At 40.1% G+C, this 27,655-nt stretch overlaps 1 protein-coding gene across 1 annotated transcript in view; it reads left to right on the forward strand.

The window, feature by feature from the left end:
- znf407 (zinc finger protein 407) overlaps positions 1-27,655 on the forward strand; it is a 150,239-nt gene that overhangs the window by 46,453 nt on the left and 76,131 nt on the right. The window contains exon 5 of the mRNA XM_041988448.1: positions 20,341-20,415. Coding sequence (XP_041844382.1) covers positions 20,341-20,415 — 75 coding nt within the window. The remainder of the gene's footprint in view (positions 1-20,340; positions 20,416-27,655) is intronic.

A 27,655-nucleotide genomic window follows, 5' to 3' on the forward strand; every position in this document is an offset into this window, starting at 1 on the left:
TTGCTTTAAAGGAGAGCTGAACGATTCACAGTGAGGGACGTGGTCGACTCATCACGCAAGGCTAATTTACGCCACGTTTGTGTTACTTCGGATCTCTCACTGGATAACATTGACATTGCTATAGCGTGCTGTTGTTTTGTTTTGGGCGCTGAGAAAGCCAAACACTAGGATAAAGCATGATGAGTAATGCTCTTTGACACACAGGCCCTGCTGTTGGTACACATAGCTGAAAGAGTGCTGTGTGAGAGACCAAAAGGTACTTAGTCGAGGAAGAAATGGAAGACAGTCTCTCTGTGGAGTTTCTGTCTTTTGATTGTTGTCTGATGCTCTCTTAAATCTGTTCAGAGGAGTCACACAACTGTTGGAGGCACTTAAACCAGTGAGAGCTCTTCAGCAGCTGTTTGAATTTACATAATTAAATTTCTTTCTGTAAATGCAATTACTCTTACACTGCATTTACATTTTTAGTAACAAGAATGTTACAGCAGGCTGAATGCATGTGGCCAAATACAGTGTGTCTCTGCCCGGCATTTCATTTTAAAGACTTCTGGATTTGAATGTTTTATGTCATAGCATCTTTCCATGTAGTCTTTTCATATAACACAAGAATTGCCAATCAGAGACTTAGACTCCATCATTTAGCTTCCAGTTAAGTAGTTAAGTAGCACCATTTTGCTGCAACATGAACCCTCTGGGGTCCAGGGTATAATTGGCAATTTTTGTCTATTTTTGACTTCATATTTACAACAATTTGCCTTGACTTTGGTATCATTCTTTTCAGCACAACCTCATGTGTGATTTTACAGTTTTTTTTTTGTTTTTTTGGGTTTTTTTTTTTTTTTTTTTAGTTTGACAAACTGAATTAACACACGGGACCTAAAATTACACAAAAACATAATATCTGAGTTGAAAGTTTGATTTTTTTATTTTAAAAACCACATACATAATTTTTCAAAGTTACTATGTGAATACGTTTTTGTTCAGAAAACGTTTGTATAAATTTAGCCTACTATTGTCCATCTGAAGGCCGCACTTCGTTAGCTGTTACTCCAGTAACTTCCCATCTTTCTTAGCAACCCAGTGTGTAACGTTGTCTTATAATTATCTGATTGGGTGATGTGATGTGATTTTTTTGTTTGTTTGTTTAAACAAACATTATGGCATGCGCAAAAAATGCAAAACAAACAAAAGAAACAACAAACAAACAAAACAAAAAACAGCTGTATTTATTTTATTTATTTATTTTCATTGTAACTCTGACTTTTCTAAACCAGTCATTCAATTCAATTCAAATCCCATCACAAAGAAAACATTAGCTGCCATATTAAATATACACCTGTTTGCTTATCTATTGTTCTTCAGTCACCTGCTGAAACAATTTTTAAGCTACAAGAAGCATTTGAAATTATTCAGTTCAATCTTAATTCTTTAAAGTAAGTTCTTTAAGAACAGAGAGAACTAAGTGAACTAATCTGTTTCCACCTCACCAACCATCTCCATGGTGATAATCTTTAAACCACCAGAAGTGACGACTGAAGTTAGACAGTCAATCTTGATGAAGAAACTCTGATAAAACTGATGATCTGGATAAAAAAGCCTAAAAACACATTTTTCTTTTTATCATGTACGACTTTGTGCAGCAGTGATAAAAATCCTACAGCAGCAGCACCCAAAGTAAACAACTTCATTATTATCATTGTTTTTTTTTTTTTGTTTCGTTTTTTGTCTTTGTTTGTTTTACATTAAATGATCACTTTAGTTGTAATGATCAGTTTAATATTTTATAAAATCAGTGCCCCTGCCTGACCCCCATCAAAACTTTTCTAGGCCCGCCCCTGCACAGCTGAAGTATAAACCCTGTCTACCATCTGTCTGCTTCTTTGTTAGAGAAGATTGCTGATAAAAAACAACACTTTGGAGTAAATATGTGTTAGTGTGAACCACGAACCGCTAGTTTCCTCCTTATCTGCTAAACAATAAACACAAGAGAGATGGTACTAGCGACAGAAAAACTGATCAGCTGATCAAGGACAGCCGGTCATGGATCAACAGGAGACGGAGGGGAAAGAGGAGAGAGGAGGTGGAAGCAGAGCGCTGCACAGTTTATGCAAAACTCAGAGGATTTTTTTTAAATTTTTTTTTAAGACACAGGGAAAGTGCAGGTGTTGAACTCTCTTACAGGAAAAAGTGTGGGTGTTAAACTCATCCTCCACGGGTGTGACACCTATGGGTTGTTCCATCGATGTTCTTTTTATACTCAGTCAGCTGATCTTATTCCTTCTCCATATCCCACAGCCTTAACAGAGAAATGACGGACGTATTGGGCTTGTCATGATGTGCATGCGTTAAATGCATTACAAATGTTAACGCAATTAAATTAGTTAGCATCATTGCATTATTTTTGACAGCCTTAATTTTTTCTATTTCAAAATCGCATTTTGGGAGGGGGCGGGATCTGTGGCACAGCGCCACACATTGGTCTGTGTGTGGGAAACCTGGTGTTAATATACCAACAAACTCACTTATCCAGTCAAAATGTCTATATAGCTTTGTTGGTCACCCCCATTAAATATCACCCAAAATGGTGCCCAGTGAACATGCCGCCCCTGCAAGCAGCAGGCAGGAAGTATAATTCATATGGGCACAATGGAACAAATATTAAGTGTTTCCTTTAAAATCAAATAGTTCTCATAAAGAGGTGGGCAAGTGATCAGTGGTGCTGTTTCACTCACCACTTTCTATTATCCGTGTGATTTTCAATAATAAATTTAAGGCCAACATCGACCAAAAGATTTTTTTTTTCTCCCAAGTTATATTAAGTAGCTAAAACCTTAACGTTTTACGGAATTTGTTTTGTTATGACAAGGTTTGGTTTTGGGAAAGACTTTCATAGATTAGGTTTACAAAACAATAATTGTTTGAAAAATGTTTTGTTTGGTTTTTTGAAAAGCATGGCCCTTATAGACGCCACTTCTACACTTCACATGCAGTTCCTCTCACAACCACTAGATGTCACATATTCTTGGAATATATTTATCAGTCACTTTAGCCTGCACAAGAAAATTATTCCTGTAGTCATTTTCTATCTTGCAAATTCAGAACAGACTGTTAATGGCACTAGGAAACATGAACACTTAATTACTAATGAACAAAGTCACTCTCCTCTTGTGTGTGTGGTGCAATTTGAGCATCTGTATTTTTTGTTACGCCAACAGGCCAGGTGCCCTCACATTTTTGTTTATATAAGTCTCTGACCAAGCATTAACATTATCTTAGCTACTCTGAGGTTTAGAACGCTACAAGCTCAGTTAGTTTTCTGTTTAGGTCCTGGTTGAATTGGTGTGAAATTCTGTAACACGGTGGTTTTCTATATTGCACCTTCAGTGGTCAGCGATAAACCCTTCTTCTTCACACTTTCAAAATTAATAATTGTTTTTTAAATACAGTAGCATTTGCAGCCATAAGTGCTAAATACAAGGCAAAGAAAGTTACCACACAGTATGTTTTTCTTACAGTCAAAGATGCTTTCTTGATATTTGACATTTCTAGGTTGCATCCTCCACTGTAGGAAAGACTGAAAATGATCATTGCAATTAACCCTTTAAAGCCCGACCCAAGAAAAAATGGGGAGAAAATTAATCTGAAGTTTTTATTTTGCCATTTAACTTGATGTAAAAACATAATTAACTAAAATATTTTTTGTATATTTACAGTTTATTACCATGTGATATGTTAAGATTATTGTAGTGCATTATTATTGTATCCACCAGGAGGCAGAAGACAAGCATCATATTGCTTACAAGGATTTTAAACCAAGTTTTTCCCGTAAAGTGATGCAAAAGGTCTCAGAAACTCTATGTATCAACAATTGTATATATAAGGCATAAAAGAGTTAATGACTGAGGGCTTATTTGACTCAAGTACAGCCATAATTTAGACAATATGACCAGAGAGATGGTGCAATCGTTTTCATAAGCTGCGTTGTTTATGGATGAATTCCCCTGTAGTTGACCCGTAGAACACAACTCTTGCTGAAGCCAAATCACAATTTCAGCCTGCGTTGAGAGCTGATTAATAAATCTAGTGAGGAGTGTGTTCAATAACTGTTGTGCTGACGTTCAACTAGGCAATTTTTAAAGTAACTCCTTTGCGTCAGGCAGGTTCAAATCTGTTGGGATGTTTATAGATCGGGCCTTGCAGCTTTGCACATTCTGCTTTATTGGTGTTAAACTGTTTTGTTTTGAGAGAAAAGCAGCTTCCTTCAAAACCCTCCTTACAGATGCTAAGGAATTGTTTATCTACTTAACACATGGCAGTTGATGCTCTAAAAAAAACTTCTTCTGTCTAATTAGAGACGGGAATCCTTGTCATCTGTCTCCTAATGAGGAGTCATGATGGCTTCTTATGTCTCTGTAGTACCATTTGATATTTCACCCTGTTTACAAATGAGCAGCAGAAAAGTTTCCATATTTTAAGACGGCTTCATAAAAACGTCACTCTTTCTTTCTTTCTTTCTTTCTTTCTTTCTTTCTTTCTTTCTGTCTTTCTTTCTTTCTTTCTTTCTTTCTTTCTTTCTTTCTTTCTTTCTTTCTTTCTTTCTTTCTTTCTTTCTTTCTTTCTTTCTTTCCTGCTCTGTCAATTACTCAGTAGCAGTGCAGTTACAGCAGAGTGCTGGCTGGGTGGCTGACTGCCTTGTCTCTTGGAAACCTCTGAAATATGATTTACATTGAGAGCATGTTGTAGCAAACCCTATCCCTCGGTATGCATATTCTCCCATTGTTTGTGACAGTTGGTTGTACCTGCAACGATAGGGGGTGGGGAGGGGGGGTGCCAAGCAGGCATCCGACTTTGCATTTCAGTGGCAGAGCTCAGGGTCAGGAGCACATCTGGTTTACTGGGAGGTGTGTGAGCAGGGTTTCATTTCTGTGTCTCACATTCCATAACCACACACACATTCACACGCTCACTTGTTGCTGTGCAGCCGGAGCGTGTGCGCACAAAGCAGCAAACCAGGCACACGGGCGCACTCCTACACAAACAAACAAACACACCTGCTGCTCCTGGCGAGACGCTCTGACAATCAGCCGAAGGAGGGAAGGCAAACAAAACAAACAGTTTAATTTACATGACAGTAGCCTGCTGTACATTAGCATGCCACGGCAATGATAGAGCGAAGCCCTGCTGGAAACGGCAAGTAATGAAAAGTGATGCTCCTATTTGCAGTATACTGTAAGTACAGGAATGGCAATCTCAAGCAGTCACAACTAATAGCGTGCGGCGCTGCATATCTCCCACACAGTCCTTTTGCTGTGTTGAATTAAAAAAGAACCAGCTATTCCTATCCTTTCTCAGACTGCAAATTTTTTAGCAGCGCAGAATAAATATAAGCAATTTGTTGTGGTGAAGATTTCAGGTTGTGCTCAAAGTGTTAAGTGAAGATTTTCTTCCCATTTCTCAACTTTCCTCTTTCAGAGCGAACATGAAATGTTTGCAGAAACCGTTCATGTACAACTTTAACAAGCAATTAAATTCATCAATGAATAAATAAACAGTCCCTTTTCTTGTGTGGCCACTTTGTAATTGCTCACAATGGTATTTGTGTCTTGAGACTCCCAGATTCTCACACTGCAAGCAATAATTCTGCAGAAGTGTGTGTCAAGTGTGTGCGCTAGTGTGGGGAGGTTGGGTTTGTGTTGTTTTCTGTAGACGATGGCATGTACTGATTGTGCCGTGTGTTTGTAGTGATGCTGCTTGTGTGTGTGTGTGTGTGTGTGTGTGTGTGTGTTCTGGCTCCAGTGGTCTGCTCCTCATGTAAAGAGATAGCATCTTTCCACAACAGATCAATAAGAGAATATTTCTAGAATCCCTGTTTCTGTCTCTGATTTAACCAACCACATGTGTGTGTATGTGTGGAGAAATGTGAGGAAAACTCAGACTGACAACCTGACTTGTGTCCTGGTGGTTAGGTTGAATTTTGCTGCCATTATCAAATCTATTGGCTTATTATCAGACAGGAAGGAGGGAGCAGGGCTATATTTTGTGTTGTGGCTGCTCTGCAGTTAGAACACATTGATTAGATTTGCGCTTCCTGCTTGTTTGTGTGTCAACCCCCCCTAAAGAAAAGAAAAAAGCAAGAAACACCTCGACCACCACACTTCAGCTTCTCTAAAAAGTATTCAGAACCACACTGTCCTCTCTAAACATGTGAATAAACAGTCTTGTTCATGCATCCCCCCCCCACTCTTCACCTGGCTCCTGTTTGCTTGCTGTAAATTGTCCTAAAGGGACACAGTCACACATGATTTATGGTGCCAGATATGATTAGATCCCATGTTTTTTTCTTTTTTCTTTCTTTATTTTTGCACAAAATACGCCCTCTTTGCACGAGGCGCCTAAAGTGGAAGCCAGTCGTCATTAACGACTGAATAAACATGCATGTTCCATGCTTATTAAAATATAGCTTCATGTTTCCTGCTCATGACTGTCGTCGTGGCTGGCGGTGGCTGGCGGTGGCTGGTGGCGGCGCCTTGGCAACAGAGGACAGCCCACTCTGAAAGAAAGTGAAAATATTTATCTAGGAAAGTGTAATATGTCTGATGAGGGCGGGGGTGGCGTGTAAAGTTGGACATGCTCTGGGAAATAAAAGTTCTTTCTGCCGTTTTCTCTCATCTTTTCTCATGTGCCATCAGTTGTAAATTATTGACAAAAAAAGTCTAAAAGTTGGAAACGATTTAAGTAAAATATTTTCACTTGTTAATAAAAGAAAGTCATTTCAAGGATTTTTATGAACTTTCAATATTGGTTTGTGGTGATTTTTACTGCTGCAGCTGTTCTTCTCATCACTGATTAATCTGTTAACAGTTTTCTTGATTAAAGGTTCCTGATTAAAAAAAAATAATGAGAAATGACCGCTAAAGATTTCCAGAGTCCAAATTTGTATCTGCAAATTGCTTCATTTATTCAACCATTGGTCCAAAAACCAACAATAGTAAAATCAAGTACTTTTTTATTTTTTAATAATTTAGATGAAAAAAACATCAACCTCTTTAAAAACCTATAAATTATCTGACTACTGGTGTTTAGTATTTGTTACAAAGCCCCTGCTACTAAATATCTGCTCTCCTTCCCACTGCTACTGAGGTGGGATGGTCTGAATGAAACGATCCAGTAAAATGCTCAAGGGAGGTGCACAGTGTGTTACATGTGTTTATTTCACCTTCAGTTCATTTTAAACATCTTTGGCCTGTTTACTTTTTCGCTCATGAGAGTAGTCAGACCTGTTGGCGTTGTCTGCACACACACTTTATGTCTTGCAGAGGTCGGACACACACAGTTCAAGGTTATTCTCCAGTTCAGAGCAGCACAGCTCACAGATAATTGTCAATAAAAATTGATCTTTGTATTTTTTTTTTCTACTCTGCTCATATTTTTCCACCCTCCTTTCCTCCCTTACACACTTCTCTTCACTCCTTCACTCCACTCTCCTTTGCCAGTGTCCTTCTCTTTTCATCTCAAGCCAGATAAGTCTGCCTCGACTGCCAAGAGCAACGAGTATCACTGCTTGCCTTTTTTTTTTTTTCCTCTTATGTTCTTCTCACAGTGCACTGAAGCCATGTCGCAATTTCTCAGGGAGTTTTGATGCCTGGATGTCTCCTGTCCGGGTCCATCTCGTCTGAGCCGCAGCGCCGGGCCTATGCGATCTGAACTGTGCTGCCTCGCTGCAGGTCAGCCTTCACGGCCGATTAGTGTCGAAGCGCCACTTTGGTCACAAGTTGTCGGGAGCGCTTATCGTGAAGATCAACAGCGATCAGTCTCGCTGCTGCACTTCCTCTCTCTCTGTCCAAGTCCTCTGCATCTCCTCCCTATTTCTCCCCCTTCTATATTTTCTGCCCTCTCCCCTTTTGGCATTACCTCCCTCCTCCACCCTCTTCATGTTTTTCTCCTCAAATTACCATTTTTCAGTCTCTATCCCATCATCATCCTCCCTCCATTCTACCACCTTCCACCATGTTGTTTGTCTTGTAGGATTTAACCAGCTTTTTTTCTGTGCTAACCACTTTTCTGGTCTCTAAAACATCATGGCACCAACTCACAGGTGAAGTTATTAAAAAAAGATGACAAGCACTGCTGAGAGAACTTGAATAAACCTAATCTAGGATGTTAATTCATCTGACATTTTGATTTTAATGTGGCGACAAATGCTAATGAGGTTACAGGAGATTTCTGTTTAAGTGCTGCTGTAGTAACTCTCTAAGAGGCATATTTGTAAAACTAAAGCTTGGTTTCTTACAAATGGTTCATTTAAGCAGTTTTATTTAGTCAAAAAAAGTAAGGAACTTTTGAGGACTATTGATTGTCTCCATTCAGCTCTAACAGGTTGAAATAATTTCAGCCAATCAGGATAAAGGAGAAGAATCAGTTCGGTTGGGAGGGTGTTCTTGTTTCATGTACTGTGTACCATTTGTCCAGTTCAACAGACACACAGATTCAGTTTGTGTTTATTTGCTTTTTTTCCGCCTTACTAATCCCTCCATCCCTCTGTCGCAGTGTGCCTGCGCGCCGTCAGGCCTCGTCTGTAGCGAGAGCGGAGACGAGTCATGTTTGGCTTGTCAGTGTGGCTGCTAGTGTCAGTATCTGGAGCTGCTGGTTCCTCTGACAGCGCTGGAGGGGCTGCTGGTCCTAGCAGAGTGCAGCCATCACCCTGTGACACGCTCAGTGTCACCGATCCTCTCCGTCTGGCGACATGGCATCCCCTCCTCCCTCGTCCTCGTCTTTGCTCACTACCACCACCATCACTACTGCCTCCCCCCTCTCCCTCAAAGCTGGTGGCCTTTTCACTGCCACTGTGCAGTCAGTCACTCCAGTCAGTCACTAACTGACTCGATGAGGACTCTTTAGTAGAAGTTGACCTACACGTGTTTCGGTTTTCAGTATCTTCCTCTGCCTTCAACCTTTCTTCTGTGAAGAAAATATATTTAAATTGTTTAAAAACAGAGTAATGAATTATAAATAAAGATTCCCATAAGAGCCTGGGGCAAAAACTGAAGATGAAAGCCGATATGATAAACATAGATGGATAATTATCAATCAGTATAAGAGATAGATGGATAGATGGATGAATAGATAGATCCTGCATGCGCAGCAGGACTAAATATGTGTGTGATTTAATCTGGCCTTGGTGAGTGTGCCGCAGTGACAAATGGATGCTCGCCATGAAACCCCCTCATCCAAGAGACAGTATTAGTTTTTGCTTTAATTACCAGCAGCAGTAATGTTTCCTATCCATAACTGTCGGCCCGCTAGAACGCATCCTGGCAGAGGGGTGAGGGCCTTGTCTTTTCTCTCAGTGGGCCTCCTGTCTCATCTCCTCCCCAATCCGTCTATCCTCTCGCCCCTTTCCTCCCCTTCTCCCTCCAACTCCCTCCTACCCCCATCTTTCATTTCAATATTTCAATATTTATGCCTCATCTGAGGAAGTTCAAAGTCACAGTAAGGAGGCATAACTTTCTCCCGCCTCCCCGCCGACAGCCCAGGACCCTGCCTGGTGGACAGGAGAGGGGAGGCTAGTGACGGCCACTTTCCCCTCCCTTCCTCTGGTCTGTGATGATGGGAAGCGAGGGGAGGGGCCTGTCTTAGGGAGTACGACACAAATACAAACAGCTAGAGAGTAATCAATATATCAATAGCGACAATGACAAATGCTATTTTGATACTTCTCTGAAAAAGGTGGGAAAAAATATATTTTTTTATTATTTAGATTAAAAGTTAAAGACATCAACAATACATATTTTTTTAACTGGACTAAATGAACAGCATTCAGTCTGATACCAGGCTGGAACCCCTCAGCCAGTATTAAATTGCAGTGCATGCAGCACTTCAAAGATCCAGGGGCATCACCAAGGTCCCATTGGTGCTTGTGTTGTTCATGTCCAAGTCCATGTTAGCGAACAGGGACGTTTTTCTGTGGTTCTAACTGACCATCTCTTCAGAAAATCTATAGCCAGTTTTTAATAAATAAAGTGTCTGACACATCTGTCCTTTGTCATAAAAATCTCTGACAGCCACCGTCTGGTAATAGATTAGCCTAATTACAGCGTCCCTGAGTTTAGATCACAACGTCACGTACTTGCCTGTCGCTCTAATAGCCATTACAGCCTCTGCTCACCACTCCCCTTCTTTTAATGTAAAGTTGTAAAAAAAAAAAAAGGAAAAGGTCGTTGTCATTTGCATGCAAGCCTTCATTAAAATATGCGAATATGCTAAGGACCAGAGCCAGCACTTTGCATGTGCAAGTGATGAATGGCCAGTGTAGCACAGAATAGGTTGAAACGGAGGCTTCGTCACCCTCATCTACATAACGTACTTTATTTACTTGTTTATTTTATTTACTTTTTGAGTGCTCACTCTCTGTGATCTATCTCACATCTGTAGATAGTGACTGAGGAGGACCTTTGCAATTTATTCCCCCCTCCCCCCTTTATGCATTTTTATCCTGAGAAATTTATTTTGAGAAATTTATTTTGCTTTGCTTTTGAAAGAAAGGGAATATTTTCATGGTTTTTAATTTAAAGCATATGCTTACTATTTCTATACATTTCTGTATGAGCGTCCTGCAAGACGAAGCAGGAATCAGCTGTTCAATGAGCTCTGATTCAGCCTGTAGAACATCAGTGTCAGCAGTGGGAGAATGGCCAGCGTGTGTTTGAGTTGAACCTTGCAGGGTATTTTTGTCATTTGATGTTTGATGTGGTGGCCTGGGGTGTGTGTGTGTGGGGTGGGGTGGGGGGGGGGGTTTGGGGTGTCTTGGAAGATGGCCGATAAGTTTCAGTAGAGAAACTCTTCTCTTCACTCTTCTCTGTTGCTGGGGCAGCAGATGGTGGGTGTCAAGACAACAGCAGCAATAGCCAAACAAAGACATCCTTTGTGAGTGAATGTGAGTGTGTGTGTGAGTGTGTGTGTGTGTGTGTATAGATACTTTGAGAGGTGTAGAAGTGTGCTGGCTTTGAGTAGGAGGAATCAGCAACTATAATAACACTTGAACAGCTTATTGTGTAAAATCTAAAGCTGTTCTTTTGCTAAATCTCTAGAAGGTCTGTCATTTGAGACCGTTTGACGGAGCCAGCACCGAACTGGAGTGTACTTTTCAATTCTTCCCACAAGGGTAGATGACAGACGCCACATTTGCAGTTTAACTTTTCAACTGCAGAAAATGTAAACTTCCACCATCGGCAATTTCTCCTCTCCATCAACAGTTCTGGTTCTTTGAGCCTAATAAGTCATTCTTAGATGGGATGGATGAATATTAGATTAGTGCCGTAGTGGTTTATTTAGCTCCTTTGGAGTGTGACCTTAGCTGCCCTTCACAGAGGCGCGGGGATAATGAGAGTGGTAACCGGCCGACAGACAGGCCTGACATCCCAGCTACGCCCTTCACTCAGCTGGCTGAGGAAAAACGTCAATACGGAGGCCTTATGTTTTATGGATTATCTGCTTTAGCAAAACTATGGTGGGAGAAATACAACTCTCGCTTGTCATGTTGCTTCAGTTCTTTTTAATGTGCGAGACCACTCGCCAAAACAACAACGGTCAAAATTACAGGCTGTCTTCTGTGTTTGTGTTTTCAGCTCTCGCTGTCTTCATCGCTCCCTCTCTTTTTTGGCATCTTCCGATCGCTCAGGTCTGATCACGCCAACCTGGTTCGTTTTTTATTTCCCCAAATCCCCCCACCCCTCTGTCTGTATTTAAAGAGCAATAGTGTGAAGTTTTTGGGGTGTGTGTTTGGCATGCATCTTTGCTAACACACTCTAATGTGTCTGTTGTGAATTAAGTTATTATAGAGCTTCAGCTTTGGGATTTTTATGTATTTTGGTTTACATTATTTATTTTCTCTTCATTTCTTTCTGTCCTCACTCAACCATTCTTCTTTCACAGCCTTTTTCATACATTTAATTTGTTCTCAGAGGACGGGCGGACAGATTATGTAGTAAACAGACTGAATAAATCATGGTTCTCTTTTATTGGGGTTGGGGTGGGTATCAGGACTACTGTTGGTTTTTATCCCCCGGGGGGCCACGGGGGAGGCTTTCTGTTGTAAACGGACCCCTGTTACTCGCAGTTTAAGTCTGCCCACTGGGGGTGGGGGACGGGGCTTCATCATGGCTCCTGGTTCACAGGGGAGCTCAGAGGGCACAGAGGTTGTAAGGGGGCGGTCGGCGTCCTTCCCCTCAATTAGGCTCTTTAACAGAGGAAAAGGCCCTAACAGCGTGTTTTCCTGTTAATAATGAAGGTGGTCGGTGTAAGCGGTGGTCATGCAGGAAAAAAAAAAACGTGGTCTGAGTTGCAAAAAATATCAGTTTGACTTGCCGATTATAAATCTAATGCTACCATCAGCAGTCTTGATATAATGCCTCTCTGACCACTGAGAGTTTTCTTTTCCTTTAAAAGCAATCACTCACTGGGGAAGGATTTTATGTAACATCTTCGTTGGTGTCAGGGTATAAATTTAGAAATAACACTTAAGGAGCCTCTCAAATGAATTACTTCCAAATGGCCTTTGGATGCATCCCATGATGCCAGTGTACCATTTGAAAAGTGTCCTGACCCTACCAAGGATACTATATTGAGAAAAAAAACTGTTTTTTTTTGTTTGTTGTTTTTTTTTCAACCACAAATAATGTTTTTCTGTTTAATAACACTATAAACTGCTTCCTCCTGGGAGCAGTTTTATGTGAAATGTTCAAATCCAGATGTTAACATTATGAATATGAAATATCATTAGCCAAAACCTTTCAGGTAGCATTTCTGTTGATAAGATAAGGGTTGCAGGACTGCTAAGTTATTTAAGTTCATTATATCGAAGCACAAAGAACACATGAGCTGTTTTCCTTACTTTTTTTTATTTTTATTATTTTTCACTCCCCACTCTTCACCTCTTCTCCCAGCATGCACCACACATACCTGAAGAGGCCATACAAACATAAGGAAACCTGCATTACAAATTACTGCACATCATAGAAATTGTGCAGCAAGCTTTTTAAAATACCAGTGCTGCCAGCGAGGCGCTTTGTAATTTATCCCTTCACGGCTGTTAGCTGCGCGGCAACGGTGATTTATTTGGTTTAAGAGAAGTTTTGTTTAGAGAGATAATGAGCAGGACTTCTCTTTAATGATTTAACACGGTGCGGTGGAAGGGAGAGGGAGGGCAAGAAAAAAAAAGCATGTATATTTTTCATATCTTTAACTGCACTGCAGAGAGGAAGAGAAGAGAAGGAAGGAGAGAAAGATGCATTAGCAAGAGAAGCTAACAGCCTTTAACAACCAGCATTTTTGATTCATTTTGTTTTGTTGTGTAAAATGACTTTTTCACCTCCTCGCATCAGCGCATAATTTTAGTGTGTTGTGTTTTTCACTGAGAATGTTTCTCAGGACGTTCTCCGTCTTCGTTTATCCACTTCTTCTTTTCTTTTTTTCTTCTAATCTATAAAAGTGGATCATGTTTGTGCTGATGCCACACAATATGCCAGCTTTTAGAATATCTATTTTGAAAAGTGCTTTAGCTGCTCCTGTACCTTGTTCTTTTTTACACCTCTCTTTTCATCTTGACACCAAATATGGCGTTATTCTTTCTTGTTCAGCATTTTCAAGTTTCGCCTCTCACTCAGGATTTGAATCCCAAATTAAAGCAGTTAATTAGAAAATATAATGAAGCTGAGTAGCATAATATGCAAACAGTGCGATGACGCTCAGAGCTTTTGGTGGGGGGGGGTAAGTCTCCGTAAAGCTAAAAAGTGCCATCGGCGCATAACGATGATGATATCAATAATAGATTACTTCATCAATCGCTGTTCTCTTGAAGATGGAAATGCACTGTTGGGATGGGACTGAATTTTTTTTTTTTTTTTCATTATTATAATTTTTTCTCCCCCTTTTCTCTCTCCCTTCCTGTAGCCTGGAAATGTGTGTTTCATCTCGCATTAGGGCGTGCACTGTGTAAGTGCAGGTGGAACTTGCTCTCCCTCTAAATGATCCTTTAATGGAACAGTGTGCACTGGAGCTGGGAACTCTATGGGGCGCTGCCACCGTCGATGAGAACTTCGCCTCAATCAATCCGTCAAGCCCCATCACCTGCCTCAGCAGATGATCCAAAAACCCCTTCGGAGAAGCAAAGTGAGCTTTTTATGTACCTCCTCTAAGACTAGAGGACACACAAAACGCACAGAGAGAGGTGCGTGCACGAGCAGTGGCGTCGCAACTGAGAGGTGTCTGTTTCATTCAGAACGTTGACGTTGATCCGTCGTCAGAGAAACACTTTAACTCCCTTTTATTTTTATCAGGATTGTCTTAGAATCGATGAGGTGCTTGTTTTGCTTAAAAGCAGAATCAATTCTGATGATTTATTTATTTATTTATCTTCCTCCACCTGCCCGTTAGATTATGGGATGCCTTGCTTCTTTCTTCTCCCACTAGTTCACATCCACTCTGATTTATCTAGAAACTCCAACATGATTTTTCAAGTTCCTTTACTCTTCCTCATCCTTCCATCACCAACCATCTCCACATCTGCAGATTTGACATCACATCTATTCCAGTCCCCCCCCCACCTCCCTCCCAATCCTGTGCCGTGTCCTCGCTCGTAGAGCATCCTTCCAGCTCAGCCAGAAAGCTCCGCAGAATCTTCGCTCTTGATGCACATCTGTCTGTCTCTCTGTCAGTAAAGCAGCTGCTCTGTCAATAAATGTCTCATCTTCCGACTTCTTGTTCCTGTCTGTTTATCTGTCTGTCTGACATGTCGGCAGCTGTCTCAGCGCTGCAGGGTTGCTGTCAGCCAAGTGTTGGTTTCTGTTCTTCTGTCAGTTCACCTGCCTGTCACAGTTTCTCAGATTAGACATGTCAACTTACCTCCAGCTTTTCCGCTACTTCGGGATGTTTATAAAAAAATAAACAAGGAAGAAATGCTTTATGTTTACGTTTGAAGAGAGAATTAGTTGTGACATGGTGAGATGTTCTTCTTCATTTTATGGATCTCCCTCTTCGGTGTTAAATATAGGACGTTGCTGCATCCTTTGACATTATAGAGGCTTCTGTCTGCGTGGCATGTCTAATTAGTTTCCAACTATTTTAACTTTCTGAAATTTAGTCACTAAAACATTTGGAAAGATTATGAGAAGTAGGGTAAAGTGAAAAGACAGAAAAGGGTATAAAGAGAAAAACAAAACAAAAACGTGAGCATGAGTTCAGCGAGATGGATAAGGAGGAGGTTTTGTTGAGATGGAAGCAATAAGAGATGAAGGAATCTGAGATGGCAGAGGAGATGGAGGTGGGAGTGTGCAGAGGGAAGCTACCTGCTGCTGATGGCAGTCAGAGTCAGTGAAGGATGGAGGGCGATCCAGCTGTGACATTAAAGCAGCAGGTGGGGGCCATCATTAGGCCTGGCACAGGAGGCTAGATGAGCCCGCACACACTCATTTCTTTGGGGCCCAGCGGACCACTGCAGAGTTTGTGTGTGTGTGTGTTCACTCAGAAGAGCTGAAACACAGCACCATAACTTCAGAGCTCATACCCACCTCCCCTTTCATCTTTCCTCAACGGAACTGCTCCTCCTCGCTGAGATTTTGGGCCAGGTGAGGGTTGAGCAGGTTGTACATCTGGTAGCGCTCCCAAAATGGCCTTTCAGATACCTTTTAAACATCTACAATGCAGATGTTTGTTTGACTTTACATTCATTTTTCATTCCATAACTCTGTTTAACTTTCACACTGCAGCTTTGCACAGCAGGCGATGTCTGACCACAATGAAAAACAAAAAAGATAAATTGTACAACAGTTTAACCCCATCCCACATTTAAGCACAACAGAGCATCGAGCCACTAAAACATTTAGTTTGTATTTAACTTTTATTCACCTGCATTTTCTCTACAATTGCTTAATGACAAATTCTAGAGAACATGGTTTTGATTTAGTTTATTACATCAAACTGTTTTTGTGTTCTTTTTGTTTTTTTTTTTTTGGCCTAAATGAATAAAAAATGAGTCGTCATATCCGCTGACTTGCCACATCGTTTCTCAGTAAGAGAAAGTGACATTAGTGTGATAATGATATTTAGTTGGAAGTTGAAATTCCTCACCTTGTGATGCTCAGGACTCCAATCTCAATCAAAAAATTTTCAAGCTCAAAAAAAAGAGTAACTCAAAGTAATTCAGAAAGTTGGCAAACTAAACTGTGTTCGACCTGGTGTCTCCCAGCATGCCTCACACAGCTGATGGGCTGATGGGAATTGGCGTGCATGATTCGGGGGTGTGGTGCTACGGTGCATCTAAGCCCACTCTTGCTTGAGTCTCTTTTCTTAGATCTTCCATCCCTTCCGGACCTGCAGACGAGCCTATCCAGGAACACCATTAGGCAAATGAAGTTGTTTGTATCAAATATTGACATGTTATCTCTTCATCGTCAGGCGGCGGGAGGGAAGAAAGAGAGAAAGATTGTAACTGTGGGTAATTGAGCCGTGTCTCCCCTGCTTATCGGTAAAGCTCCGGCACGTCACGGACCTAACGAGCTGTGGCGCGCCGATTAGTCTGAAGGGAAAGTCGAACGTGAAACACCAGAGCTTCTGTCTTTCTTTTCTTTCCTTTTTTTTTTTTTTTTTTTTTTTTTCATATCTGCAATGGATATTATGAGCCTCCCTGGAGGGCAGAGGCACAGCCTTATTAGTTCAATTCATGAGGGGGAAGAGAATTGATATGGATGAATGGCATGTTAAAGTATCCCTTTGTTACAATAACCATCAAGGCTGATGGTTCGGCTGATGATGCAGCCCAAGGCAGCAGGACGACAAGCTGAGGCCTTGACCTGGATGGCAGAGGATGCACACACACCATTGGCAGGGGGCTGATTACGCACCACTTTAAACAAATGAATTTGCCCCCTTAACATTTGGATATTGGATCTTTTTATGTGTGAATGTGGAGGTATGAGAGATGGAGTACTTGTGGTCATGGTTTTGTGGTCATGGTTTTGTATCAGTATGTGTGTGTGCTGTCTGAAGTTGATCTCTACATTAAGAATAGTTTGTGTGCAAAGTGACTTTGCACCTTTTCCTTTATGCATCTTTATTTAGAGGATATTAACACCCATTTGTGTGTCTGTGTGTGTATAAAAAAAGCAGCCTGTGCCAGGTGCCTCCAGAGGGCTTTAACCATCTCGCTCTGGTGCCACTCTGAAAATAATCCAGTAAAAAAAGGGCGAGATGAGAATCTCACAACATGCCAGTTTGATTTGTACCCTGTGCTATCAAAGAATGCTAATTAAAATCATATTTTGCATATGTCTTGTCTTTCATGCACATATGCAAATTGCCCCTGTTGCCTTTCAGCACTCTGTAATTAGGTTTATGAAGGACAGCTGTAATACATAATTAACAGAAATGTTTGCAAGCTCTTTTTTTCTCCACGTCTAAACACGACGACTTAAACAAGCATGCGTGAAGTGTTGCGAGGCCGCCCTTTTCTTTCAAATATATTGATTAATTCTTTCATTATCCCTCCCCCCGATTTCATCCCCAAAAACCAGTCTCAGAAACATCTTAATTATGCTGTTTGTTTATTTATAGATGATGGCGTCAGTCAGAGGCACTTCCAGTAGGCCAAAGAAGCTCAGCATTTTGATCTTGCCAGTCTCCCTGATTGGAATGTACAAGATTTAGTCATCCGCTCGCTCCCAGTTTAACTCCAAGGCAACATTGTGGACGGGTGGATGGATTGAGTTAGAGAGGATTGAGAAAATCTAGAGTGATGATAATGAGGCAAAACAGTGGAACATGTTTGAATATTTATATGATGGTGTTAGTTAGAGTTGGCCTCAGGGGCCTCGGTGACGGACGGGACTCTGGGGCCATGATGGGTTGGAGGACACAGCAGTGTGTGTGTGTGTGTCCAGACGTTGGAGGGGTTGTAGGGGTAGAGAGGGGCTATAGCTGACAGGGCGACATAAATGGTGAAATAATTATGCTTTTGCTTCACGAAAGACTGACTACTTAGTGAGAATGAAAGCTTCAGAAACTCTAACATGGGTTTGCCGAAGAGAAAACAGTATAATGATCGACTTGGAAGAGGGGAAACTAAAAACATCCCGAAGAGGGGGGAAAAAAAAGAAAAGAAAAATAGGAGGGGCAGTGCAGAGGAGGACCAGAGTTTTGTGCGGTGACAGTACCAACCACACAACTGTCGGTTGAACTCCCTGAGCCTCTTTCATGTAGCTCCATCCTCGGCTCTCTGATGTGGTCATTGTCTCTCAGTTACACAATAATGGGAAGTGATGGATGCTAAATGAAAAGGCCAGGGGATGAAAGCACTGGTGAAGCTGCTTGGATGTCAGAGTAGTTAGTCCTGTCATCCGTTCATTATGTTTTCATATGCTGTTTGGGAGACACGGTAAACTCAGGGCCCTCGACAAATTCAGGACATTGTGGTCCCTGTCAAGCAGCACTACCCTGGTATTATTTGAAGATGTGCATGCGCCCTTGCACATACTAAACGCGCATGTGTGTATAAATATATGCACATGTGTGCATATTTATGTGACACTTCTATGCACAGCATGTTGTATACTTTCCCTATTTTCTAGCTGAAAACGTGCCAGTTACAGTCATGTGAGTCACATTTAGGGCTTTCATTATGTTCTATCAGGACATTATGAAAAATAATCTTATCTTTCCCAGTTCTTCAAACGACGTAAATTCAGCCTGATGTGAACAGCAGCCCGTGACATATTCCACAATGTCATTATATATTTTAAAACAACTTCTAAGCCAAAATGCAAAAGCAGTGTGTACACCCTTACTGCTTCCATGGGAATTAAGAGAGAAGGTGGCATCCAGGTGCAGCTAATTAAATGCACTTGTTTAATTGATGATCATTAAGTGTTAGCGGCTCCATAAAAGAAGCTTTGGCAGATGCTGGTTTGGGGCATTCAGGTGTGTGTTAACACATGGTCAAGAAAAAACATCTTAGAGTGGCAATTGTTGCTGCCTGTCAATCTGGGAACGCTATCTGGACTTTTTGCACATAAGACTACATTAAGGAGTATTATTTACAAGTGTAAATCACTTAAAATAAAAGGCCAGACATCCCAAACGTGCATGAAACAGCATTCCCATACCAAGATCAGACTATGAATTGCTCTGAGAAATTGCAAGAGGCACATCTCAGACTCTACAGGCTTTCTACAGGTGTTTTTAATATAAAAAAAAAAAGGAAAACATTTAAACTTCTAGGAAGAATGTGGCGGCACAGCTTAAGTTTGCAAAGTTGCATTAAAAGAAACCAAAAGAACATTATCTATTGGATCGACGAGGTCTAAGTAGAGATGTTTTTTTTTTTTTCATAATTCACAGCAGCACATTTAAAACCAAATACAGCATATCAGCACAAACGCCTCATACTAACTGTGAAGCACTGTGGTGGATAGGTGAATATTTGGAATTATTTTAAAGCCACAGGACCCAGACATCTTACCGTCATGAAATCATCAGTTGAAAAAATTCTGCATACCCAATTATTCTAGGATCAAGTATCCGTCTGACAGCTAAAACTTGGTAATATTGGGACATAAAACAGAACAATGCACCAAAACACAGCAGCAAATCTACAGCAGAAAAACATGAAACAATAATATCTGTGTTGTGATGACCCAATCAATGTTCAGACCTCAAACTGATAGAAATAATGTAGTGGGACTTTAAGAAAACTGTGAATAAATAAGCAGTGAAATATCAATCAGCTGGAGATATACTGTAAAGACGATTGGACCAAAATACCTCAAAAATCTTATAAGACACTGATATTGTCATATACTGAATAACTACTATAAGTTATAGGCCATTGAACTATGACGATGACCAAGTTGTTCACATTTTTCACATTCATATATATATATATATATATATATATATATGAGACATGTTCCTGTGCAGTTGTGTGAGAGAACTGATGGCAATCAACAAACTGTCTTTCATATGTAAGGGAAATACTGAAGGAAAAAACTAAAAAGAATAATTAGAAAATGAACACAGCTATACCCTTCTTGTTTTCCAGCTGTTTAGACAGTTGTTGTTTGTCTGTGTGTTAGCAAGTTTACTCAAAAGCTACCAAAGATCTAGGTGATGAGTTGGAGGACAAACTAACAGAATTTAACTGCTAATTGAGTTCAGTTTGTTAAATCCTGAGGAACAGCATTGACCTTTGCTGAGGATGCACTCTGAGAGCTCTTGAAACTTTTCACAGTAGACAGCTGGCTTTGATCAGCTCTGCTAAAATTTGATCTTTCTTTCTCTGTGTGTATTTTATAGATGGGCCTTTGTGATGAAGAAGCACCTCAGTACCCACCTGCTGGGAAAACATGGAGTCGGTCAGCGTAAAGAAAGGTAAATCAAACACATGCAACAGCATTCCTTATGAAATCTGCGTTTTGTAGCACACTTTGGTCTGGTAGAATTGTAAAAGTATTGGCAAGGTATACAATAGAGTCTTCTGCATGTTTCTGTGAAAGAAGGAGCCTTTTAAAGTCATCTCTAGTTCACGACAAATGTGAGGAAATTCATTCTAGATTTTGTAGGACAGCAAATTCTATGGAGATCTACAGACTTTTAAGCAAAAATTTCCCACTAGTTAAATTTCAGGCTAAATATAACTTCAGATCCTCCTTTTCCTTAATAAAATAAATGGCTTTAACTCATGCTGTCTCTCAAATTCTCGCCTTCGTTCCTTTTTTTGCTGTCAAACTTTATCTTCTTCTCTTCCTCATCTTAGTTGCTGCTCTCCCACTTGAATTAAGGATGAAGGATGTTTCTCTTTTGCTATTCATGTCTGTGTATGTGAAACATCTCATGCTAGGCCCTGTCTATCAGAAACAGAGCCCCACTGTCAGTGTGTGCGTGTGTGCGTGTGTGTCTGTGAAAGATGAGGAGATGAAGTTGTGAAGCCCCAACCCGAAACCCTGACAAGCCAAAATGAGACGTTAAATACCTCTCAATCTGTCAAGTGAGCTTCTAAAATAGAAACAGACCTGCTTTTTCATTACTCCGCAACCAAATTGATACTTTTGACAACATGCGGTATTAGATGTGACAAGTGGTTTCAGATATAGAAGTAAGCAGCCCCACCAGATGCCTCTCCATCTCCCAGACATTATCAACTAAATTTCTTCTGTCAGCTGCTCATCTAGATTAGATGGAGACAAATTCTCCTGTCGTCAAGTCTGTTTTATCCACATTTTTGTTACTGTGACCTTTATTTATCCATGGTTTGCTGACAGAGCTCTATGATTTCCTTTACCATCATAATACTTCATTCTCCTCAACATACATTTGTTCTATAACTTTTGTTGACTGGATTCTTTATGATTTTCTGTTTTGGCTTCATGGCTGTGAACATTCAGTTGTGACATGTGGACCAAAACAAGCAAAAGTCAATTTACATCTTTTTTCTCTGTTTGACAGAGTGGATGCCTATATTGTTCACTCTGTCTTGATACAAAAATCCACCTTTTCTTCATTTCTCTACATTTCCCATCCATGCAGCCAGACTTTGTTGCAACCTTTTAGCTTGGTCTTGTATAATAGTTTGTATACTTACAGAACTTTAAAGAATTTTAAAGTTGTTGAATTGTAGAAACTCCTTACGTTGCCTAATTTCCATTTTTGTTAAAATGTTTCAATCACTGCAATTAAGAATAATTTAGCATCTCACAGCAGGAACTAATAAAAGCATGCAAAAATCCAACATTAAGCGACATTGATAAAGGAAAAAAAAAACACATCTGTAACAGGTTTTTATAAATAATGTCAGACCACCCACAATAATTAAGGTATTTGGGAGCTGGATAGTAGATTTCATGTTGTAGAGTGCAGCAGACAGGCTGTCATCACTGTACTGGTTCAGATCTGGCCAGTAATAACAGTGTGAGCTATATAATTTTGTTGTTTTTTTGTTTGTTTTTGTTATTTTTTCAGTCACTTTTTCTGAGGACAGTGCCCGTGTTTCATGCTGAAAGACATGTCATCAAATACATAAAGAAAAAACATTAAGGTTCCAGTGAAACAGCCAACAGAGTGCCTCTGCTTATTTACATGTGTCCATGAAGGCGGATGCCCCCCACCCACCCACCCACCCAATAAACCCACTCTGCTCTGATTGGTCATCTCCAAACAGCCTGCACAGGACCTCCTCACCATCATGTCTTCTTAAATATAAAATTCGAAAAAGTATTTAATTTGTATTCAAAATTAGTCTGCACCACTAAGAGCATGATTAGTCATCAACTTATTTTATTCTAAAATAACTCTAAGAATAACTACCAAGCAACTTTCTGTCATCACTGTGCCAGATGCTGCTGTGTACAATACCTGTCACATAAACACTAAAGCACTAAATTTGGTTTCATTGGGAATTTATGAGACATTTGCATGACTTTTCTCCTGCAAATCCTCCAGACTACAATTTCTGAGCATTAAAGCCCACAATTAGACTTTTATTTATGTCCATTAAACATCATGTTTAGTATCGGCTTGTCCACAAAACCAACTGCGAATCCAAAAATCTACACCAGGCATGGTAAGATATCGGATCCCAGCTAATCAGACATTTTTCTCTACCGTAATACCAATTTTACTGTTGTAGATTCCAGTTTCCTAGTTTTCATCTGATAACAATGAATTATTTACTGGAAGATTTGTAAGTTGATAATTAGCTAATTTAGCAACACAACAAATGAAATACTGGTTTATTCATAACTTATCAAAGCACCAGTTTTAGTTTCTAAGGTTTGATGAAAATTAGGACGTCCCTCACCGGTTAAAATGTGAGTCTCTTTACTGCAGCTCGCCTTCCATTCCTGATTTCTTGTACTTAAATAAAATTAAAGGTCACAATAAGCACACACGCATCTCACACAAAACTATTGGGAATTAATTGAGCTATGAGTTCTGTGTTTTTGAAAACAGAAGCAAAAACACACTGAGCAGCGAAGCCATAAAGCATTATGTCACACAAGGTTATTACATCACATTCACATGCGCACATCTATAGAAATAATGTATGCTAACTCCTGCAAGGTAAGCGTGTGTGTGTGCTGTAGTTATATTTATGAAGAAAGACAAACCCTCTCGTACCTGCAAGCCACCATCAAAAAGTCATTCGTTCACCTTCTCTTTTCTCTTGCTTTTATTGCACTTTCACTCACATTTAAATATGCACGACACAGACGTGCCAGCAGATGCACACCCTCTCTCTCTCACACACACACACACAAACACACACACAGACACAGAGTCCCCTGCATGAGGGAGGACAGCCACAAGGTTTGTTCTATTTAAACCTGTAAAACACGGTGTCATCATTTTTCTGACAGTCCTGCAGACAGAATTTATCTCATCATTAATTAACCATCATATTTCCAACACAGTGCAGCTTAATTAGCACAAGGTCATTTGGGAGGGCTTATTAAGTGGAACAAATTTGGGCAAGTGTAAGAGAGGAGGCAGAGGACGCAGGATGGAAGAGGGAGAAGGAGGGGAGAGGAGATGGAGAGATGGGATGACAAAGAGATAGACAGAGATAGGAGATGAAAGAAAGAGGAAAAAGAATGGATAAAGAGAGGAAGAATGTGTATGTGTGTGAGCGGTTTGGGCTAACTTGACAGTGCTGGCTCAGTGATTGATAACTGCACTGGTTTTGAAAGCCCAGACTTGGAGACTAGGACGGCAGCTGAGGGAGAAAGAGAGACAGGGAGAGGGAGAGGATAGGGAATTGTGCATACATGTGTGTATGTGAGTGTGTGTGTGTAGGTAGGGGAGTGAATCTGAACCGGCAACCGGGGACCAGTTTGAGGAGGGGTGGGGAATGGAGAAGCATTGGGGGTTGTTGGGGGGAGCCAATTGCAAACATATGCTGGCTGGCAGGCGGTGGAGAGATGGATTGCAGTGGGACAGTGTCAGAGAGGCAGTTTCATCACCATCTCTACAGCCCTGTTCACCAGGTATTTTTAGAACACTTGGGAGATCTGTTAGTCAAAGGAAGAGAGAAAGAGGAGGAAAAGGCCTGACTAGCCGTAAGTTACACCAGGCTCCACTTAGCCAAGCTGTCTGGGACCTGAAACTCCAAGTTATTTTGGGAGAGGGGGATAGAGCCCCACTGATATGGATTTTTAAAGGTTGATAGTTGTGATAGTTTTTGGTATCAGTATTCTAGTTTAATTAATCAACTAATCATTAGTTAATCAGCAGCATGCTGCTAAGCTTCAGTGAACTACCCTTTATTGCTCAATTAATAATTCTATGTTTTTTTTTTTTTTTGTTTTTTGTTTTTTTATGTTATTTGGTGGTGATCTACAATTCAGTACTATAATACCTGAAATTGAAAAAAAAAAAAAAAAAACACTTATTTTTTTTAGTTTCCTGTACCAGTTAACTCACCCCATTGCTATTAAATGGCTTTAATTTATTATTTTAAACAAAACTGAATAAATATCAGTAATGTGTCAGTAAGACCAGCGTGTAAACTCTCAGGTAGTTTCTGTAAACATAAAGTCCATCCATTAGTCAGGGGCTGTCAGTGCAGTTGATTATAATTGATAACGACTATTTGTTTCCACTTGTTTTAAGGAGATAGTAACAACTGAATGAATGAGACGTATGGATGAAACAAGAGGTGCTCTAATTACATGATTTAATTAGTTATTTGTTACCAAATATGGCTTCAGATTTTCAGCAATAATTAACCCTGGAACATTAGTTTTTACTGGAGTTTTTGGAGAAGCTGCTTTAACACCTAATTTACATGTTATTTTTTCTGATATTAGGTACATTTGGGCTTGTATATGACTTTCTTTTTTTAATAGTTGAAGTGCATTTACATAAGTACTTTTAAGCTGAACAGCTAAGTTCATGTTAAGCTAAGCTAACTGCCAAGTTTATGTTTGCTGTTCTTGAACTTAGCGAGATTGATGTCAGAAAGCCTGTCATGCTGATTTTTTTTTTTTTGAGTGTCATGTCATCTAACTCTCCACTATTCTTTTGTAGCTTTGTGAAGAATGGAAAACGCAGCAGACCACTGTTGCCAGACCCATGAAAATTATCCATGTTATAAAAAACATAAAGTTCTGCTTAAAAATGTGAGACTGCTGTATACTAACAACATATTATCAATTTACTTGAGCAAAAACTAGTGTGGCATTAGCTTAGCTAACTTAGCTAACACTAACGTACTAATGAATAGTGCCATAATGTTCAGCTTGTTAGTATTTCTTTGATGAGTTCTCTGCACATTTAAACATAATCACTTGTGGCATATTTCAGAGTAAATACACACATCTTTACATCCGCAATAATGATTAAACTTAAATGTATGCTAACGAAACTTAAGGTATGCAAACACTGAGCACATTCTTTTTGGTCACAATCCTACAGTTTCTTGTCATATTGCATCCACTTTGTAAATATTAAACTTTAAAGCATCCAAACCACAAAGATAACACACAGAAAAACTGTACAACCACTTTAAAAACACATAATGTATTTTTTTCCTATGAGAAAATCCATCCTGTTGATACCTGTATGAAATCAGGACACAGTGTCTCATTACAGTCACTTCCCACTAATGAACAGTGGACAGTGGAGGCTGATGCTGGTCAGATCTGACTTTAAATAAAAGGCTAATATTAGTCTCTTATATTGTTCTAACCCCAGCGGGGAAAAAGAGGAAGATGAATCGAAGGGGAGGAAGGGTGAGACGACAGACTCCGACGATCTGACAGGTTCTGGGTGAGAGAGAAGGAGAGAGAGAGATCGAGCTGAACTGTTATAAACTGACACAACTAGGTCTTCGTCTCAGTCACACCACCACTCCTCACTGCAGGCACTGAGCACAGATGAGGGCTTTTTGTCCTTTTATCTGCCTGCATGTGTGTGCTGTCACATATAAGTATACTAATGAAGAACACGTGTCCTCACAAGTTTACACCAACCTGCACATGTGTAACGGCCTGCACTGATCTCCAAAGGTTTTTATTAAAACATTTCATTTATCACAGCTAAAAATTATTAAAAGAACTTATTTCTTATCACACATTTGTAATAATAATCACACTGAACTGAATTATCTTCAGTATATTATCTGCTGGATTCGGTTAATGGATGCAGGATCTGAGTTAGCCTAATGGGAAAAATATTTTAGAATCTGTAAAAGCATGCGCACAAATTTGATGCTAATTAATTTGATTTGATTTGATTGAGTGTTGCACATCAAGAAAAACAATACAAAGAGTTTCCAATCAGTTTGGGATGTGCAATGTTAAGCAGTTTAGCAAAATAAAAAATAGAAAAACATTGCAAATTAGGTCATTTATTCATTGTTCGTGTAACAATGACAATAAAGATCTCTGTCTATCTATTTATATAAACTGAGCTTCACTTCTTTTTAGTGATAATCCAAATTCTTTCATTGTGGATAACTGATTTTTTTCATATGAAATAATTGTGCATGTCAAGAATTTCTCTTTACTTTTACCTGTTAGTGTGATTTTTCAGTAAATAAGCTTGGTGCAGCGCTCAGTTTATATGTGTGTGTAATCCTTGCTATAACTTTGGCTCTGCAGACACCTAAACCAACATGGTTTGCATTAAGAGGTGTGGCCTATCACCACGATTGACAGAAGTGACCTTGACTCAATTGCTTGTAATTAGCTCTTTAAAAACAGAGTGCCAAAGGACAACTGACCTGTCTTGCATACCTGTTTTCATAGGTAATTGTTAAAACGCTTGCCATTTACACGCTTGTAATAATAAACTCCTCAAACAAATACACTCATCACTCTTGGAACTGGAGTGCTGACAACCTAGAAAAAAGTTATGTTTTTTTTTTTTTTTATTTCTTTTTTCAGGGCAGAGGGAGCTCAAAACATGATTCCTGCGTCTAGAAAGAGGTTTATTTTAGTTTGCTGGAGATGCTCTAATTGTAAGCGCTGAAGCTTTCAAACAAAATCTACGACATTACAGTATGTTTGAGCCACATAAGTTGGTGTTAAAACTTCTTAATAAAAACAGAAAAACAGGTGAAACAGCACAAACTTAGATCCAGAAATAGCTAGTATGATGCATGCAGAGCAGGTGTGATGACTCACACAATGAAGACGGGGAAATTCAGAGCATCCGTTGTTACATGACTGCGGTGTGAAGGATGGCTGTTTTTGTATTTAAAGTGCCCACAGTGAAGACATGTAGGTTATGTAACTGTTTTGCATATGTGTTTTGGTTATATTTTTTTCCTTTCTTATAGGTATTGTGTTAAATATAACATCAGAAATAAGTCCTGTTTTCATGACATAATGCAACACATTTATTTCTGTTTGTTCACATAGCAGGATTGATTTATATACAAGTACTTTCTGTGGTTGGTCATGTTGCTGTATGAGGGGCCGAGCTCGGCTGTGCGGGCATCTGGCTTTGCGGTGCCTGGCTCTGGGCTTGCAGCCGTGTCCCAGCATGCAGTGCAGTGCGGCCATATTGCCCCAGCACAGAAGGCCGAGACCGTCCAGGCTGGATAGGGGGAGCGGGGGCGGAAGAACCCTGCCTGAAGTCAGCATGGTGGCAATATGGACCACACAAAGCA

Source organism: Melanotaenia boesemani, chromosome 6 (genome assembly GCF_017639745.1).
Source record: "Melanotaenia boesemani isolate fMelBoe1 chromosome 6, fMelBoe1.pri, whole genome shotgun sequence".
NCBI lineage: Eukaryota > Metazoa > Chordata > Actinopteri > Atheriniformes > Melanotaeniidae > Melanotaenia > Melanotaenia boesemani.